The 17,418-nt window shown below is 40.4% G+C and overlaps 2 protein-coding genes across 2 annotated transcripts in view; one reads left to right on the top strand and one right to left on the bottom strand.

Annotated features, from left to right (window-relative positions):
• The first annotated feature begins 4,116 nt into the window (after window positions 1-4,116).
• napgb (N-ethylmaleimide-sensitive factor attachment protein, gamma b) lies at window positions 4,117-9,492 on the top strand. Its single transcript, XM_071528658.1, has 12 exons — window positions 4,117-4,279; window positions 4,626-4,693; window positions 4,792-4,876; window positions 4,967-4,984; window positions 5,079-5,109; window positions 5,200-5,309; window positions 5,707-5,773; window positions 5,870-5,940; window positions 6,428-6,506; window positions 7,089-7,168; window positions 7,553-7,682; window positions 7,981-9,492. Exons 1-12 carry the CDS (start codon window positions 4,224-4,226, stop codon window positions 8,119-8,121), a joined length of 936 nt encoding a protein of 311 aa, XP_071384759.1. The 5' UTR covers window positions 4,117-4,223; the 3' UTR covers window positions 8,122-9,492.
• A 1,662-nt stretch (window positions 9,493-11,154) lies between these two features.
• The window catches only part of LOC139651643 (piezo-type mechanosensitive ion channel component 2), an 81,772-nt gene continuing 75,508 nt past the window's right edge, over window positions 11,155-17,418 (bottom strand). Inside the window, exons 51-56 of the mRNA XM_071528644.1 lie at window positions 16,137-16,229; window positions 15,499-15,668; window positions 14,057-14,173; window positions 13,274-13,353; window positions 12,651-12,870; window positions 11,155-11,438 (exon numbers count right to left, since the gene is read on the bottom strand). Coding sequence (XP_071384745.1) covers window positions 11,186-11,438; window positions 12,651-12,870; window positions 13,274-13,353; window positions 14,057-14,173; window positions 15,499-15,668; window positions 16,137-16,229 — 933 coding nt within the window. The 3' untranslated portion in view covers window positions 11,155-11,185. The remainder of the gene's footprint in view (window positions 11,439-12,650; window positions 12,871-13,273; window positions 13,354-14,056; window positions 14,174-15,498; window positions 15,669-16,136; window positions 16,230-17,418) is intronic.

The raw sequence follows: 17,418 nt of genomic DNA, 5'->3' as shown, positions 1-17,418 counted from the left end.
TTCACTGACACTTAGGATGCTACAGGTTAAGCAGTGAAATTAGATAAGTGAGTGAAGAAAATCCTACCTTTGCAGGGTCTTGGAGAAGGTGGTCACTGATAAGTAAGTGGTGAATGCACGCTCAAAGCAACAGCAGACAACAAGGTGAAAACACAGTCAATCGCAGTCGTGAAGACGTGGTGTGTACGCAGAGGGAATCCGTGTAAACTGACACACAAGGCGCATCTTGGACCTGAAACTCTGATTCCATAGATTCTAAACTCCACAACTCTCCATTGTGCCCTGTGACATCACAGTTCAGTGTTGAAGAGATGCTGCTAAAATGGAAATGCTCTATTTTTATTGCTCAGTGTATTTATTTTATTGTATTTTATTGTATTTTATTTTATTTCTGGGCCAGTCCATGCTGGCAGCTTGGAGGAACAGGGAAAACAATAGGTGGGGTCAGTGGAGGCAGAGGATTTGCCTTGATGCCGCTCCATTAAAAACAAAGACACAGCCACAGATGACAATTAAGTACATGAGATAACAGTCATACAGCATACCATACATACAAAAACACATGTGCCAAATCCACACCTACACAACCACAACTACTGAGTAAAATAAGAGTGCCCACCCTTTAATAAAGTGACCTAATGCCTTACAAAGGCCCTTCATTTACCTGACTTCTAATGCTTCCATTAAAAATCACCTAGCCTGCACATTCAGGTGACAAACAGTCTCTGTGTAGGAGCCATATGGAGGCATGAGGTTGGACAGCTAATGCTCTGGTACCTCTTCCTAGAAGGAAGGGGTTTGAAGAAAGAACTGGCAGGGTGTGAAGGGTTGGTGGACAGTTTCTCCCTGTGAATACAGGTGGCCTATGGAGCACAACCACAACCAGTGATCTTAGATGATGTGCTTGTAACTCTCTCCAGCTGCTTCCTCTCTTGAGCTGTTGTATTGACATACCATGTTGTGATGGAGAGGGTTAGCACATCTCAGTGACAGCCCTGTAGAAGTGAACCATAGCTTCCAGGGTCACAGCAAATTTACTGAGCTGACGCAGGAAGAAAAGTCTGTGATGGGCCCTGCTGATTATAAGGCTGGTGTTGGCCTCCTGGGAGTTGGCAGTCCCAAGAAACTTCATGCTTTAGGATTATATGCATGCACAAGAGAGAATGAAGAAATACAAGGAACAAACTATCTTTTATTATTATTTATTAAGTATTTATTTCGGCACAAATCCTTCTTTATAGAGATTTATATAGATTTCCGGCAGTTATCTCCCCAAACTTTCCTTTTTTATTTTTAATAGCCTATTGATTGATTTATTTTTTCACCTCTCCTCTCCTCCACTTCCCTTAGCTCCTTTGTAAATAGGCCTATATATATATATAAATTCTTAAACAAGGCAAGTTCAATTATGAGAGCAGGCCAGGGTTTGGTGAGAAAATGTTTTGTTTTGCTAATTCTACCATTTAGGGGCCGGCTGCTGCCCATGCTTGACAATTGTGTTCGACCAGCATTACGGCTCCTCAAGGTGCAAGCTTACCTTTTTTCAGCTCTGTGCATGGCCTCCTTTCATCCCAGGAAATAAATACAAATATAGCAAGATAAAACACAATGTATGAATCACAACGCATAGGCTATATATGGTTAATATGCTCTTCTGAGAGCAAATTGCAGTTAATTTAGTTTGTCCTTCCATGTTTTGAGGCAAGTAAAATCAAAACAAACTGTTCTCACATTGTTCTCTGTAGTTACAGTGTGAGTTATATATATGCGGTGGTAGTTTTCCCCTAGTTACGTTATGTACTTACAGGGTAACTACAGGGTGTGCGGGCTGTAATCTTAAGTGTACATTGTACGCCTTTTATCCGCCTTGTATTAAAAACCAAATCTTACATCCTTAACTTAAAAACTTTATTTAACATACTTCTTATTTCAAAATATATTATAAACCTTCGAGGAACAAATAGCATTGAATTCTTTATTTCTTTGTTTTTCTTTCATTGCTTCCTCATTTTGTTCTTCTTTTTCATCTTCCTTTCCACTTCTGATGAAGATGACAGGGTTGAGGTTGAGACAAGGGGAAAGAAGCTGGTGCACCTTGGCCATATGTTGACCCTATAGAGAAAAACTGTTAGTGTCAGTCTCTTGACCGTAATTTATAGTCTGTGATGTCTGGATTTCTGACAGCTGTGATGTCTCCCACTTGGTGAGAAGCCATAAGAATCAAACTGTTGGCCACACAGGCGCAAAGCCATCATCGCTGGCATTCTAGATGTGAATAAATACAATGTTAATGGGCTATACGTAAGGCTATACAAGAAATACTGTATAGCTAACTAAAATCAGCATCTTGTTTCTAGTTTGTCAACAAACCATTACAAATATATGGCACAATAATAATGGAAAAGTTGAGGTTAATTTCCAATTATCTGATGGGACAAGCTTGCAACAACAGTAATCATCTAGCAGTAAGGCATGAAGTCAGAAGCATGTTCGATTTTCCCTTTTATTTTATTTTACTGACAAGGCCTAAATGCAGAATAGGACATGTTTGATATGTTGCTAATTGGCAGCAAAGTAATCACAAGTTAATATAAGTTCCAATGAGGATGTGTTGAAAGTTTAGCCAGTGCAGTAACGACACGACAGTAGCAGATTAGCTTAGTGTAGGTTGCTATGTGAATAAAATCACCTGAACATGTTTCAGCTTCTGCAGAGTAGGTGTTTCTGGCACAACTTCACCTACTTCCAAGGTGCATGGAGAAGGGAAAAAGGTCTAAAAAGGTCAAAACTCCAGCAACACTTGTAGTATATAGAACAACTTTATTGTTAAACCAACGTGTTTCGTTACTTGTGGCCTTCATCAGGGTCATCATGAAACACATTACAAACAACATTTAAATAGGGTAACAGCAAAAATTCAAAAAGGTAAAAAAAAAAAAAAAAAAGACAACCAATCATATACATCCACACACATATCAGCCAATGGGGTACGTGTGTGGAGCCTGCATAAATTGCCAATATACCAAAAACCTTAAGTAACCACCCTGCCAATGGAAAGACCATTAACATTAAGGACTTTATTACTTGTAAAACAAAAAATGTTGTTTATATGATACAGTGTCCCTGTGGTAAAATATATATAGTTGAGACATCTCGTTCCCTTAAAGAGCGTATCATTGAACATAGGAGCTCCATTAAGAGGAATGATGTAACCAGTCCTGTTGCAAGACATTTCAGTGAAAAGCAACATCACATTTCATCTCTATTTTTTATAGGCATAGAAGTGATTAAGTCCAGCCAAAGAGGTGGTAATGTCAATTTTCTCAGGAAAAAGAGAGAAGCATTTTGGATTTTCTATTTCAAAAGTTTATTTCCAGGAATGAATGAGGACTTTTGTAGTGGTTTTTTTTTTCATTGGCTGATATGTTGTATATTATATTGGATGTATATGATTGGTTGTCTTTTATATTTTTTGATTTTTTTCTGTCCCTCTATCATAGGAATGATAAGGGACTGAAGTTACATTTGAATTCTTTAGATTTAACCGAAGTGTCAGAGGACCAAAAGACTGTCAACTAATTCAACATAAGTGCTGCAACAAGAGAAAGCTGGACTCATGAAAAGTAGCTGGTGGGATCTCCATCCTACCAGCCACTAAGAAGAAACGTGTCAGAGGAGTGTGCAGTTTTTGTTTCTGAAATCACATTACATGGTGTCTACATACTGAAGTCCTCAAAGTTCAGTCAGTTGCTGCCATGTGGGGCCACCAATGTGAATTGCATTATGCAGCTTTCTTCTTTTTGAAGTGTTTACAGTTTACTAACAAAGTTAAGGTTTCACACTCAGAGGAATTATCAATGGGAAAAGATTGAAGACCTGCCTTAACAGTTAAAATGGTAATGGAGGCTATGATAAGTATGTAGATGTAAAGAGAATAATAATGTTTATCAAAAACAGTGGGGCTAAAATGAGCTGACTAATGGGCTACAGGAAGGAGAGGAGGCAATTTATCAGGCTCCCACAACAGAAGGGATGACAGGTTTCGCGTTGCGGGTGAATTTCGTCCTCAGCGGCACCCGTAGCCTGCGCCAGTGATGACGCTGCGGCCGAGGAGGAGTTGCTGCTAATCCAAACATCGACGATAACAACACCTAGCCGTTTATCACTGTCCAAACCCGACCAAAATTTTCACCCGCATCGTCTTCTAATCTAGCAAAACAGACATGGCTGCGCAGAAAATAAACGAGGCGCACGAGCACATGGCTAAAGCTGAGAAATGGTAAGAAAAAAATCCCGATTCTTTTCTATCCAGGAAATGACAGGTTCCTTTACTAACCAGTGTTAGCCATGTAAAAGGCCACTGTGGCATTTTGACCAGAGGTTATGCAAAAGAAATGTACTTTATGTGGTTGTGTCATACCAGTGCCGTTAGTGATATACTGGGTTTTAATTAACAGACGGCCATTTCTCCTTGATAAGATATGTAAATATAGCCTACTAATGTCTGTGTATTTACAGTATCCCACTAACTGTCATTGGCTTCAACTGTTTCTGTGTGCAGACGGGGATGGGTGTGTGTCCCTCTGTAAAGTCCTAATTTACCCATCATTATGTATTTTCTATAGCCTAAAAACAGGTTTGACCAAGTGGAAGCCAGACTTCGACAGTGCTGCGTCAGAATACGCCAAAGCAGGTAAGATCAATATTATATAACCCCTAATAATAATGGTGCCATATCCAGCCATCACACATTGAACTGACAACATTTAACATTGTCTCTCCTGCTCCTAGCTGTGTGTTTCAAGAATGCCAAGCAGTTTGATCAAGCAAAGGATGCCTACCTGAAGGAAGCGGAATATCACACAGAAAATAAGGCGTATCCTCTTTACAGCCATGTTTTCTTGTCATAATTGCATGACATAATATTGCCGTCCCTGTCTTTGAATTTCCTTAACTCGCCCCACAGGCTCTTCCATGCTGCAAAGTAAGTATTTTGTTTATGAAAAGGTGTATGTAGTCGAGTATCAAACATAAGACCGCAGCTTTTATCCTTTAGTTAAACATGTCTTCTTTCCCAGGGCTATTGAACAAGCAGGCATGATGATGAAAGTGAGTGCTGTAAACATTCAGATCATTAGCTTGTACATGGAGATAATAAGTCAGCAGCATTATAACTTCACTGTGTTTGCTCTGCAACAGGAACAAAAGAAAATGCCAGAGGCCATCCAGTACATCGAGAAAGCCTGTATGATGTACATGGAGAACGGGACTCCTGACACTGCTGCCATGGCTCTGGACAGGGCTGGGAAGTGAGTGAACTATAGTTTACAGTGTAGGGATTTAGCTGACACTCTTATCCAGAACAACAGGAGAATAAACTTCATAGATCACTAACATTAAAAGCAACCAGCTACTGGTTGTGGCACAGATTTGGTAGGTTTATGAAATGACTGTAAATTGCACTGTTTACAAGAGGGATAGGGGTTATTTATTGGATCTGCTTCTCAATTGTGAGAACAGTTAGCCACGCTACAGGACCATGCAGTGTTTGTTTGGTTTAACAATCTAGATTTAGTTTGCTCTGGTACCATACCTTTCAGTTCCAATGAATATCTTGTACCTGGAAGGAATATTGAGCGACGCAAGGCTAGCTCAAGGCCAGAAAAATAGATTTTCCTTCAACCTAAACAACTTTTGTTTGTCCAGACTGATAGAACCTATAAACCTGGACAAAGCTGTGGACTTGTATCAGAAGGCAGCTGGTGTGTTTGAGGTGAGATCGAGCTACCAACAACAGTTTATCCCCTGAAACTTCACTGTTGGTGATTGTTAACTTTGTAGCTAACACGTCCATGTTTTCTGTCTGTAGAATGAGGACCGTCTGCGCCAGTCAGCTGAACTGCTGGGCAAAGCCTCCAGACTTCTGGTCAGGTTAAAAAGGTAAAAAAGACAAGATGAAACGGATGGGAAATGGCAAATTTGGGCTGGTGGTTTTTAACAGTACACAGGATCAGATATAACAATCTCTTGTGTTATTTGGGGTGAGCGCTGATGTAGAAAGCTAGCTTTGATGTTGGAGGAAGCAGAGTTTTAAAAAGTGGGCTCCTCCCATCAGACCTTTCATTGAAATAGGCAAATGACACCTCCAGAAGGCTCAACACCAAGTTCTGTCACATGCATAAAGATGATTGGGCTGATAAGCTCGATAATAAAGTGTTTTTGAATGGAAGAGCTGATGACCAAATAAATAAATTCACTTTGACTGGTGAAATGTTTGGATTCATCTGCCACTGTGACAGCTGGACACAACAAAAAGAAACATTCTCCATCCTTGTAAATGGAGATTGTGTTGCCACTTTGATGTAATCCAGAAATGTAATCCTGTCCACATGCTAAATTCTCACACTGTTCCCATCTTCATCACCAGGCTGGATGAAGCAGCAGTTGCTCTGCAGAAAGAGAAGAACATGTACAAAGAGATTGAGAACTTTCCCATGTGCTTCAAGGTGGGTTAACTTGTTGTTGGGTTAGTTGTGCTATACATAAACAATAGGGACTTTTTGCAGCATTACATTTTATATAAACCTTCATAATTTGAATGGCACCTATTTTCACTGATATTGCTACCACAGGTGAGTAGATTTTTTACCTTATGGTGGTCGCATCACTGGTTCAAATCTGGCTCATAGACATTTTTAGCATGTTATCCCTTCTCTTTTCATACTTTCCTGTCTCTCTGCATTTGTATACTGTCTAATAAAGCAAAAAGCCAAGAAAACACATTAGAAAAAATTATTTTCACACTCTAAGTTTGGCCTAAATTCACCTGAGGCAGCAGGCCAGTTTAGTGAGTAGGAAGACCGACCTTCAGCCAGAAGACCCAGGTTCAAACCCCTGTGTCAGCAAGCATCTGTTCTGCTGAAGTGTCCATGAGCAACACACTGAAGCCCTACCAGCTAACTCTAATCCTGACCTCTGACCTCTGACCTGCCTGTGGATGTGGAACAAGCCAAAAGAGAATAAAACGTCACATTATTTATTTGATACTTATCTGTCGGATGTGTTGGTGTGTGCTTTTCTTTCTCTAGAAAACGACCGCCCAAGTGCTGATCCATCTTCACAGAGGAGACTATGTAGCAGCCGATAAATGTGTCAGAGAGAGTTACAGGTATGGGAACTCTAATAATGTGTGTAATTAAATTCTGTTATCTCTGCAGTCTTTGTCCCAGTGGTTAGAGAGACCATCCTGTGACTGGAAGGACCAAAGACCAGTCACCTCATTTGTCTTGCAGAAGTTTCCTTTAGCATTAAACCTCCTCAGCTCCAGAAGCACTGACCCTCCTGTAGACGGGGAACAGGCATAAAGCCAAATTTCCTCTTTCAGGATGAAAAGGAGGATCACCAAAAAAAAAGATTTTCACTGTGGGATGGGTGGGGCTCTCCTGCAACTTCGTTCACCATCCATATTATTTCAAGTTCGTGGCATAACACTTGCCGCTTGAACCAAAAACCAAGGATCATTACATTAAGTGCTGTTTTTCATCTCATCCAGTCTCCCAGGTTACAGCGGGAGCGAAGATAGTGTTGCCATGGAGACGCTACTGCAGGGGTACGATGAGCAGGACGAGGACCAGGTGTATCGTGTGTGCAACTCACCTTTACTGAAGTACATGGACAATGACGTGAGTGCCGTTCACACACAAGTCACACAGAAATGTTCAGTGGATGTTCAGGACTATTAAAAGTCTATAGTTTATTTCTTTAAATCCTACTTTGTTTTATGATAGTGTTAACTTTACATTGCCTTGCATTATTTGTGCTCTGCTGAATTATTTTATAGCACTTTGTGACTTTGAGAAGTACTATAATAACAACAAAAACAACAATAATATTTCTTTAGTTTGTTATCCTGTGCATCTACAAGGGCAACACTTTAATTTGAGAGTCGATGACTCATATTAAATCCCCGGTGCCTTACAGTACGCCAAGCTGGCCATCTCCCTGAGGGTTCCTGGAGGAGGAGGCAAGAAGAAGAAGGCCGCCGCAGCTCCACCAGGTGGCGCTAGCGGGGCGCCGGCTCCTGCCGAGGAGGATGACGATTATGAAGGAGGGTTGTGTTAGCCTTCAGCCACCAGAGTGCTCACTCTACCCAGCTCCTGCTCCCACACACTTCCTCAGTGTACAAGTAGGTGTGAAAACCTTTACATGCCCATTCAGTTCTGAATGCATGGCCGTGTGATCTTTATTGTGCAAAAAAAATAAAGCAAATCCAGAATCCCCAAGTTACAGTAGGTGTTGAAGAACAGAGTCCACCACTGTCCGCATTAAATAAAAGCTTGAGCAGCCTTTTAATTTGTGTACAGTTTTTGAGGTGGATCCTCAGTGTAATAAAGAAAAAAAATCATCCTTCAATGTTTGGAAATGTATGGAAGCATATCGTATGAAAATGTTTTATTTCATGTCTGTGTGAAACTGTAAATTTTGCTGTTATTGTTTGTGTGTACTTCAGATTCTAACATTGCTATAGCTCTATTGAAATCAGACAAAGAAAAAATAGAAGTATGTCTTATATGAGTTGATTGATGTATAGATGTTTACTTGTACAGAATTAATTTATTCAGTATTATTTATGGCTCCGGCCTGTCGGAGATGTTACTGGAACAATATGCAAATCAGTTCTTGTCTTTGTCGATGCATGTGTACGGAATAATTAAAAGAGTATATTGAAATCAAATCTATGAATCTGTGAATAGCGATGGTTAAAATAATGACACTATATTCCAGTTGTAGACTGCTTTGATTTGTCTACCTCAAGGTGTCTGTTATCTTGCACCTTATTGCACATTATAGTCGTGGCTGCGTCGTAATTTCCAGTTTCCACAGACATCGTAACACTCCTCAAATTAAAATAACTAAAACATGAAAAAAGAGGGACCATGCATTTATATTTTCAGTGCTTTTTTTTAACCTTGATTTCCTTGCTTTCTTTGATTCAGGAATGTTCCTTTTTAGTACTAAGTCAAGTGTTAATCAGCTTCTACAAGGACAAGATCACTTAAATGCCAATTCAAATGATTCTGATATACTATACCATAGCATGAGAATAGCTAAAGGCAATAAAAGGATGGTTAAGGGTGGTTTTGTTGTTTGTTTTTTTAAAGTGTGCTGTTGTCCACTTCTTATATATTGCATAATCTCCAGATTCTGCACATATATCAATAAACATCTCCTTTGTGCTGCATTTTATGGTCTTTGTACATATTCATAACTGAATGAGAGGATGACTTGACCTGGAGGTGTTTGTACCAAAATGGCCCTTGACAGACATGTGATGACTGTGAAGCTTAAGACCTTATTTATCTTTGAGGATGCTGTACTCCCCACCCCACCCAATAACTGTGTGATGTATCTGTGCATTACCAAGATCAACGCTGGACTTGAGTGTACACAAATGTTGCCATTGGTGAAAATAAAAAAAAATGCTAAACCGCTCATCTTGTGCATCATTCAGTGTAAAGTTGGCTAATTGTCACTGAAATATCCCATTTTGCTAAATCCTCAAAGTAGCTTAACATCATACTGTAGTAGCAAAGACTGTTATGTAAAGCATTATAATTAGGAAGGTTAAAAAACACATTGTAATGAATCATTTGATGTGTAATAATAAAACAGTACTGAGGCAGCAGGGTGGGTCAGTGGGTTCAGTCAACACTCGACACTGAATCTCTACCTGCTCACTCTTTGTAAGCTGCTTTAGAAGCAAAATCCCTACATTGTAATTGCTATTAGACTTAATGAAAATAAGGATAAGTCCTGCTCCACGAGGAAACGGTAACTAAATGCGAAACTTGACACCTTTCTAGATGTTTTATTTGCAGATCTCTGGACCTCTATCATACCACATTGCCTTAACATACAGGTACAGATTCACATTTCATTCCACCCCAACCCCTCCCCTAAAATGGTATGTACATGTAATGAAAATTAGTCATGACAATAATGAAGTTTTCTTTCATGCTACAATGTCCTCTAATGCATAGTTTGGACCAAAGGGCTTCATGTTTAAGCCCCTCGAGTGAGCAAAAGGGATATTTTTTTTTTTCTGTCTGCTCTTCCTCTTGACAGCTGACTGAAAGGCTGTGGGCGCCACAGTGTTCATGAGTTTGAGTGTTAAAAACAGCGAGAGGTTCGCAAGTGATGTGCAAGAGTCTGCCGCTTGATGCACATGATACCCTGATTCAAAAATAGCCCTCCCCCGGGCTTAGACTGCCAGCCTGGAGATGATGCAGAATATGATTATCAATTAATCCCACTCACTGTGAGGAAAACTGTCCAAAGTGATTCCTCCACCTTCTCAGAGTGCAGCCTTAAAATGTGCAGCAAACATACCAGGCATATAGTCCAGCTCATCAGATTTTCTTTTAACACTATCCACGTTAAATTTCATGCCACTTAAATAGTTCTCATCATCTTTCTACCATTTCATGTTCTTTTAGATCCATCAAAGCCTACATATGGTAAAGTACGCGTCAACTCTGAACATTTGAACATACACAGTGAATATCTGCTTTAACTTCTTCATGGTGAAAACAGCTCTTCCTGAGAAAGATATGTAGTTGATAACTGACAGTTTCAGTTCTTCATACAAACAAAATAAGGCAAGTAAAGATTGTCTAGTAATGCGTTTTTCCGTTGTGCCCCGCGAGTGGCTCTCTCGCAGCCTCTGACGTTAAAAAAAGGGGGGGGGGGGTGTGTTATGTTTACTGCGTCTGGGTCAGGACCGGCCTCTTCGCTCCATCCTCATCCTTGGAAGCGGCCGGTCTCGGAGGACGAGAGCCCAATATTGCACAACCCCACAATCCAAGAGTTCCAGTTGGAGAAGGTTGAAAATCCGAGTTTATTATTGTGCACTTAACCGTTGGTGGGAAGCCCTTAATTAACGCTGTACCGCTGCCATCAGAGCTGATAAGTAGTAAAACCACAAGGACCGAGTCAGTCCTCGGCTTCTTTGTGCGCCCACAGCGGGTTTACAGGGGCAGTAGCAGCTGCTCACACCAACAGAGCGATTTAGCGACTGCGTGACCCGACCGCCCGGCTCCACTGAACGACGGGCCCCCTCCCCCCCCCCCCCCGTCCCAAAGCTCTGACTCGGTCCGATCGGTCAGTCGTGACGGGGCACGAGCGCTCACTCCGTTTTCTCCCGCGTCCACTTGATCATGGTCTCCGGCGAGCGGTAGAGGAAGATGAGTTTGGCGTACATGTCCTCCTCCAGGTCCAGCTCCCCCGTCTCTCGCACCAGGAAGATGTCGGTGCACAGCTTCAGGATGCGGTCCACGTTGGGCAGCTCCTCGAACATGATGGTGTGGGAGATGCCGCTGAAGAACTCGCGCACAAACTTGCCAATGACCAGAACCACCGAGGCATACAGGCCCATGATGCTAGACAGGGTAGAGAGAAATGGAATTAGACAACGTTTGGACTTTAGACGGTTTCTTACAAGGTTATATATATATATAGTTTTTATGAGTTTTTTTGTTGTACCCGCTTTCCCTCCACATGCGTCGTCTACTTCTACTTCAGTTTGTGATTTCCTACATTTCTCAGAATGACTTTCGACAACCCATAGAGAGCAGACGTGAACAGCTGTGGGATATATGTGTAGGTGGAGAAAGCTATAGAGATATCATAGTAACAGCAAGAGAACAAAAAAACGTCTTGTGTAGGGCTGGGCGACATGAACCAAAAATCATATGTCGGTATTTTTAGGCTTTTCTACGAAGTGGGCTAAATGTTCAGTTGTAAGTAGGGCTGGGCGATATGGACAAAATCAAATATCACAATATTTTTGACCAAATACCTCGATATCGATATTGCGACAATATTGTAGGGATGACTATTGGTGCTTTCACAAAATATTTACACAATGAGATTTTTGATAAATAATCATCAGTAATGTGGATATAATGACTAAGTGGGTAAAGGCAAATAATAGAACAGCTAGGACAGTCTGGTAAGTTCAGAAAATGACATCACTTTACTGTAATGCAGCCTTTAAAACCAGGAAAACACAACACTTATGCCATATCACGATATTACGATATCCAAAATCTAAGACGATATCTAGTCTATATCATGATATCGATATAATATTGATATATTGCCCAGCCCTAGTCTTGTGGCTGCACTGCATTCTGGTCTATCGAGGCTACTGTCTGTGGAGAAACTGGTCTCTGCCTCTTCTACGATGGATTTCTCCCAGCGTTGGTGCAAAATGATGAGTCTAGCAAGAAGCCCTCGCTCTTTGATTCTGAGGGAATGAAACCAAAACCTGACGTTTGCTGCTGATGTTTTACAACAAAATGGACCAAGAAATGCAAGGTACATCACCAACTGCAGTTTTGTAACAGTGTTAAAGTGGCAGCTTAACAGCCAGGTCACTCTGTGAATGTTAACGTAGCCACTGAACCCATAGAATCTCACTCACTGCAGGTCGCTCTGGACGAGAGTCTCTGATAATGCCTAAAATGTAAAATGCAATGTGAATGTGCCACTGAAACTCCAAGGCAAGTCCCAGGTGAAGTGCAACACCTCTCCCTACGTAACAGAACGTTTTTCGACCCCTGTGTCTTTTTCGGCGTCGGTCCACGTACCCGTATCCAGCCAGGAAGCCCAGGCTGGGCGGGCTGACTTGGTCGCTGAAGACGTAGACCTCCAGGCCCGCATCGTACTTGTATGTGTCATCCCTCTTAGTTATCGGGCCCAGTTCTGTCTGGTTGACGATCCACCACTCCTGGATCTCCCCCGAGTTGTTTTGGCGTCGGTCCAAGGACAGAGTTATGTTCATCAACTCCATGTCTTCTTCATCCTCTCCTGGAGGAGTGGATGAAGGAGTCTAATTTAGTCTAAATAAAACTTGATAATACAACTAGAAAATGACACAACTCTACTTGAAGGGTTTCATTTCTAAATATTACACATCCTTTTTGGAAAAAACAGTGTTTGCAATATTTAAAAAACAGATGATTCTGTCCTTAAAAACAACTATTTTGTTAAAGATGACTCAAAACTTTAACAGTAACCTATAAAAGTACTTCACATTCATGCAAGTAACCTTTTTAGAATAGGTGTCAGTTTATTGAAATGGTGGATATTTCATTTTGGATAGAGGCTCTTAAATTTCAACGTAACATCCAATCCACACAGTAACAAAAAACTTGTAAGTCAGAGAGCCTCGGACAATAAAGGCTTTTGACAAAAGTGATAACTGGTTCACCTTTATAAAGCTGCCTGACAGGCTTGGCATCGGAGTCACTGGGGGCTCGGAGGTAACGTGGGAAAATATTTGTGAGGATCCTGCAGAGAACCAGAGCACAGCAGGCTGTTACTGACGAAAAACACATTCTACATAACTTATTTTTATATTAAGTTCTGCTGCAGCATAACAGTGAAAAAGAAAAACAACACGTAGAACACATTTTTCACAGACATTAGACTTGTGGTTTTACATTTTGGTGATGGTGTTCTCATTAATTGGCTTCCTCTTTGTTGGCAGTGTAGAAACTTGCCCTAATTTGTATTGTCCTGCTTAATCCTCAAAGTCTAGTAGGTCATTTTAACTAGCAACACCACCAGCTCCTTCTATTTTGAATTCAAAAATTAGAAGATTCAACAAGATTTCAGCAAACTTCCAGATCTTGGGAAGTTTCATGACTGAACAGATCGTATCCCAGAATGCTAGGAAAAAAATATCCTAGAAACATTTCAGGAGCTCCTTCCAGCTTGTAATTGGTTCCACGGTCATAAAATGTAAAGTACCTAATTGAATAAATGCTAAAAGAAGGATTGTGGGAGTTTGTGAAAATTTGTGTGTGATGATTTGTAGTCATTATGGTTTCACAATAATACAACACATTAAAAATATCAGACACGCTTTGTAGGAAATGATTTGTATTTTGATGTTTGATGGCGCACAGCGATATAGGAATGAAGTGTCTCATTCCTGACTGACCATCATGGCAAAAATGCTAATAAGAGAATAACCAGCCAGTATACTCACACTCCGTCTGTGCGGGTCCCATTTAAGAGCTGAATGAGCTCCAACTTTGTGCTGTCATTTAGATGTGTGACCCGTTTCCCTGACGCTATTTCAGCCTTGGCACCGAGACTGAGGTCCCTGATTGGATCACAACAAAAAACATAAAACATTGAAATTAAGATTAGCATTTTCCACCTGAACTACAAACATAGCAGCCTCTTAGTGGGGTACATTTTTAACTTTAGTCAATTGTTTTATTCACCAGCTACAAGCTTGCAGCTAGCTGTGTTTTCTTCACCAGCTACAAGCTTGCAGCTAGCTGTGCCCCATATTTTCAATGAGGAATGCTAACAATCCTAATACAGTGGTTCTCAACCTTTTTGGCTTCTGACCTTGTAAAACGAAGCCATCACAGGCGGCATATGTTTATACACAGTTCAACCAAAGAATGATTTTCCCTTATCAGGCTGTTTCATTTAATTTGCTATCAGAGGAGGCCTAGAGGCTTAAAACTATTCAGTATTCCACAAAAAAAGCAAAAGTTTGAGAAAAACTTGGAAAAAATAGACATGATAATAAATGTGTATAGTAGAGATATGTTTTTTTTCCTATCCCATAAATCATCTTGCGACCTCCCCCTAAATTATCTCGGGACCCCCTGGCGTGTCCTGAACCCCAGGTTGAGAACCACTGTCCTAGTAAGCAATATTAGTTAAAGTGATGGAGCAATGTACAAAGAATCTGAATCAGAATGAAATCACGTACAATATCGACAACTAACACACAGTAGGAACACAGTTCATACTAACAGACAACAGGCCCTCACATTCAGTGCAAGACAGACTGTGGACTACATATCGCTCTACATAAATACAAACAAACATACAGTACTATCCCTCTGTGTAACCAGGAAACGTGGCATGCAGGATGTTGCAGCAGAATATTTAATATGGAAAGTTTCTAGTGAAGAAAAATACCTAACTAAACGAACTAAAAGATTTGTTTTGTTTTTCTGCATCGAAATCTGAATCACTTTATTCACCAAGTACAAGGAATGCAGGGAGTTATGAACAACTAACACCCAGGGTAACCAGGGACCCACCTAAACTCACCTTACCTACCTTTTTATTTGCGGATTAGAGTTCAGATAGAAATCTGTACGATGTAAATTCATACTATACAGCATACTAAGTAGTATCAAACAGATTTAAGTTTTATGAAAATAGGGGCTTTTAAGGGGGAAATAAAGTTAATGTTTTTCTGAAAAGATATTTGATTTTTGTCTATATTGGGGGTTGTGATGATCGCCAGCTGGAGGTCATAGTTCACTTTTTTATGCACCACTACATCACTGATTGTAACATAATTAGTTAGAAGCAGGCATATATGCACGATACACAACAAACTGTAGACTGTACACACTTTATCGCTCTAAACACCTTTGTCATTTTATGCCTGCGTACCTTTGAATGGACCAGGACACTGTGATGGGGAACTCCTCCGCGGAGGCCAGCATGAGCATCAGGGTGTCTCTGCTGGGCGGGCTGATGGTCCACAGGGAGTTGGAGCTTCCCTTCAGCTCGGCGATGATCAGGTCTTCTGCTGTGTAACCCTCCAGCCACTGCAGCGCTTCCTAGCCCAGGCACAAAACCATATTGCCATGTATCATATAGAGGAGAATGACTATCAGCTATAATTGTGCGTCTTGTGTTTTGTTCTGCTTCCTTATGTTTGTCCTGTATCATTCTGTTGTACGATTGATTGTTGATCAGTTCGATCTTCGGCTCGTTCTCTGTACAGTCCTTTGAGACATGCTTGTGATAAAGGGCTACATAAATAAACCTGAACTTGAAGAGAATAGAATTGAATAGAACAGAATAGAGTGGACTTGGGAATTTGGGAATTGTTGAATTTGGGGCACACATATACAGTGTATCTGATATTATCAATGTTATCTGTATTTATCCCTTTCAATGCAGTAAAATTCTCCACACATTTACAGTACATTCATCATGCAGCTAGCTGGGATTTTTTAAGTTTATATCCAAAGTATGTAACTAACGTCTTGTATCAAAAGTATACAAGATGTTAGTGCACTCACCTCTCTACCGTAATATAACAAGCAAAAGTTCTTTAATTGCTCTTCAGACACATTTTGCAGCTGTTTTTGCTGAGCGCTCATGGTGAAGATGGGCTGGAAAAAAGAGAAAAGAAACAGAATCTGTAGTTATAACGGCAGAAATACACTTCTGAAGGTACTCATTTCTTTTTGCACAAATTCCACATTCAAACAAGTTAGATTAATCCTACTATCAAAATCAGAAGAAGGCCATATTTAGAACAGCATATATTTTAACCCAGAAACGTCTCCAAAATTAGGCATTTCATTCAGTTTTGGACCTAGAAAAATTGATCCATGTTTTTGTTTCTGCAAAATTAGGTTACGGCAATGAACTAACCTACTTTCCAGCTGTCCCAATTCCACAGTCAAAAACATTAAACTCACTCAGACACTCAGCAGCCGCAATACCTACACAAACTAGAAAATATGATCATATTATCCTGCCTTTTGTCTCTCTTTATTGGCTTTTAACTGTTCTTTTGTGTTTGTCTCTCTCGTTATTTCTGTTTGTTCTTTGTTTCGCTGTAAAGCACTTGACAAACGTGTTTCACTGAACATGACTTATTAATAAATTTAATGTGAATTAATTTCAAATAAGGACTTATCTCATATAGTATATTAGCAAACACCGGTGGAAATCATATTATTGATCTATGTCTTTGTAAGCGGTAAAGCAGTAAACACCACTTTGCCCATCTGTGACTTTGCCAGTGCTGCAACACTGGAACAAGTCTTCGGCTTTGACTGAATACTGTGCTTGCAGTGTGTTTATGTTCAGTCTACTGTCAAACAGTGCATCTCGTCTATATTATATGTGAGGTCAAGCTACATTTTGTCTTGTACATATTGTGTCAGTCCCTTATTGTGTGACCGTCTGGTGATGTGTTAACACCAATTAACCAGGTCAAACTCCTTCTGCAACCATCCTTGGTTAATTAAAGGGGCCCCATTATAGGAATTCAAATCTTAAAAAATGCATCCATTTTTACATACAGCTTTAGACAAACTCCACACAACGCATCACAAATGTCCTGATTGGCTCTCCTCACATAACAATTACTAAAAATGCCTCCAATCAGGTCAGTTTGCAGCATTTGAACTGGAAAGCCTCCAATCATCCGGTTTACCTCATTTGAATTAGAGGAGCTGTGTTGTCGGCCAATCAGGGTCCAGTATTGTGAGGACGTAGTCTTCAAATTCAATCACTAAAGGTTGCATTTATTTGCAAAATTTATGCAAAATATCATGAACATTATTCTTA

This window comes from Centroberyx affinis, unplaced genomic scaffold, assembly GCF_046629955.1.
Source record: "Centroberyx affinis isolate AG114_WGS23_722 - 3 ecotype Tasmania unplaced genomic scaffold, CSIRO-AGI_Caff_v1 ptg001696l_1, whole genome shotgun sequence".
Taxonomy (NCBI): domain Eukaryota; kingdom Metazoa; phylum Chordata; class Actinopteri; order Beryciformes; family Berycidae; genus Centroberyx; species Centroberyx affinis.
The sequence above is the reverse complement of the archived record's forward strand: the minus strand, read 5'-3'. Positions and strand labels throughout refer to the sequence as shown.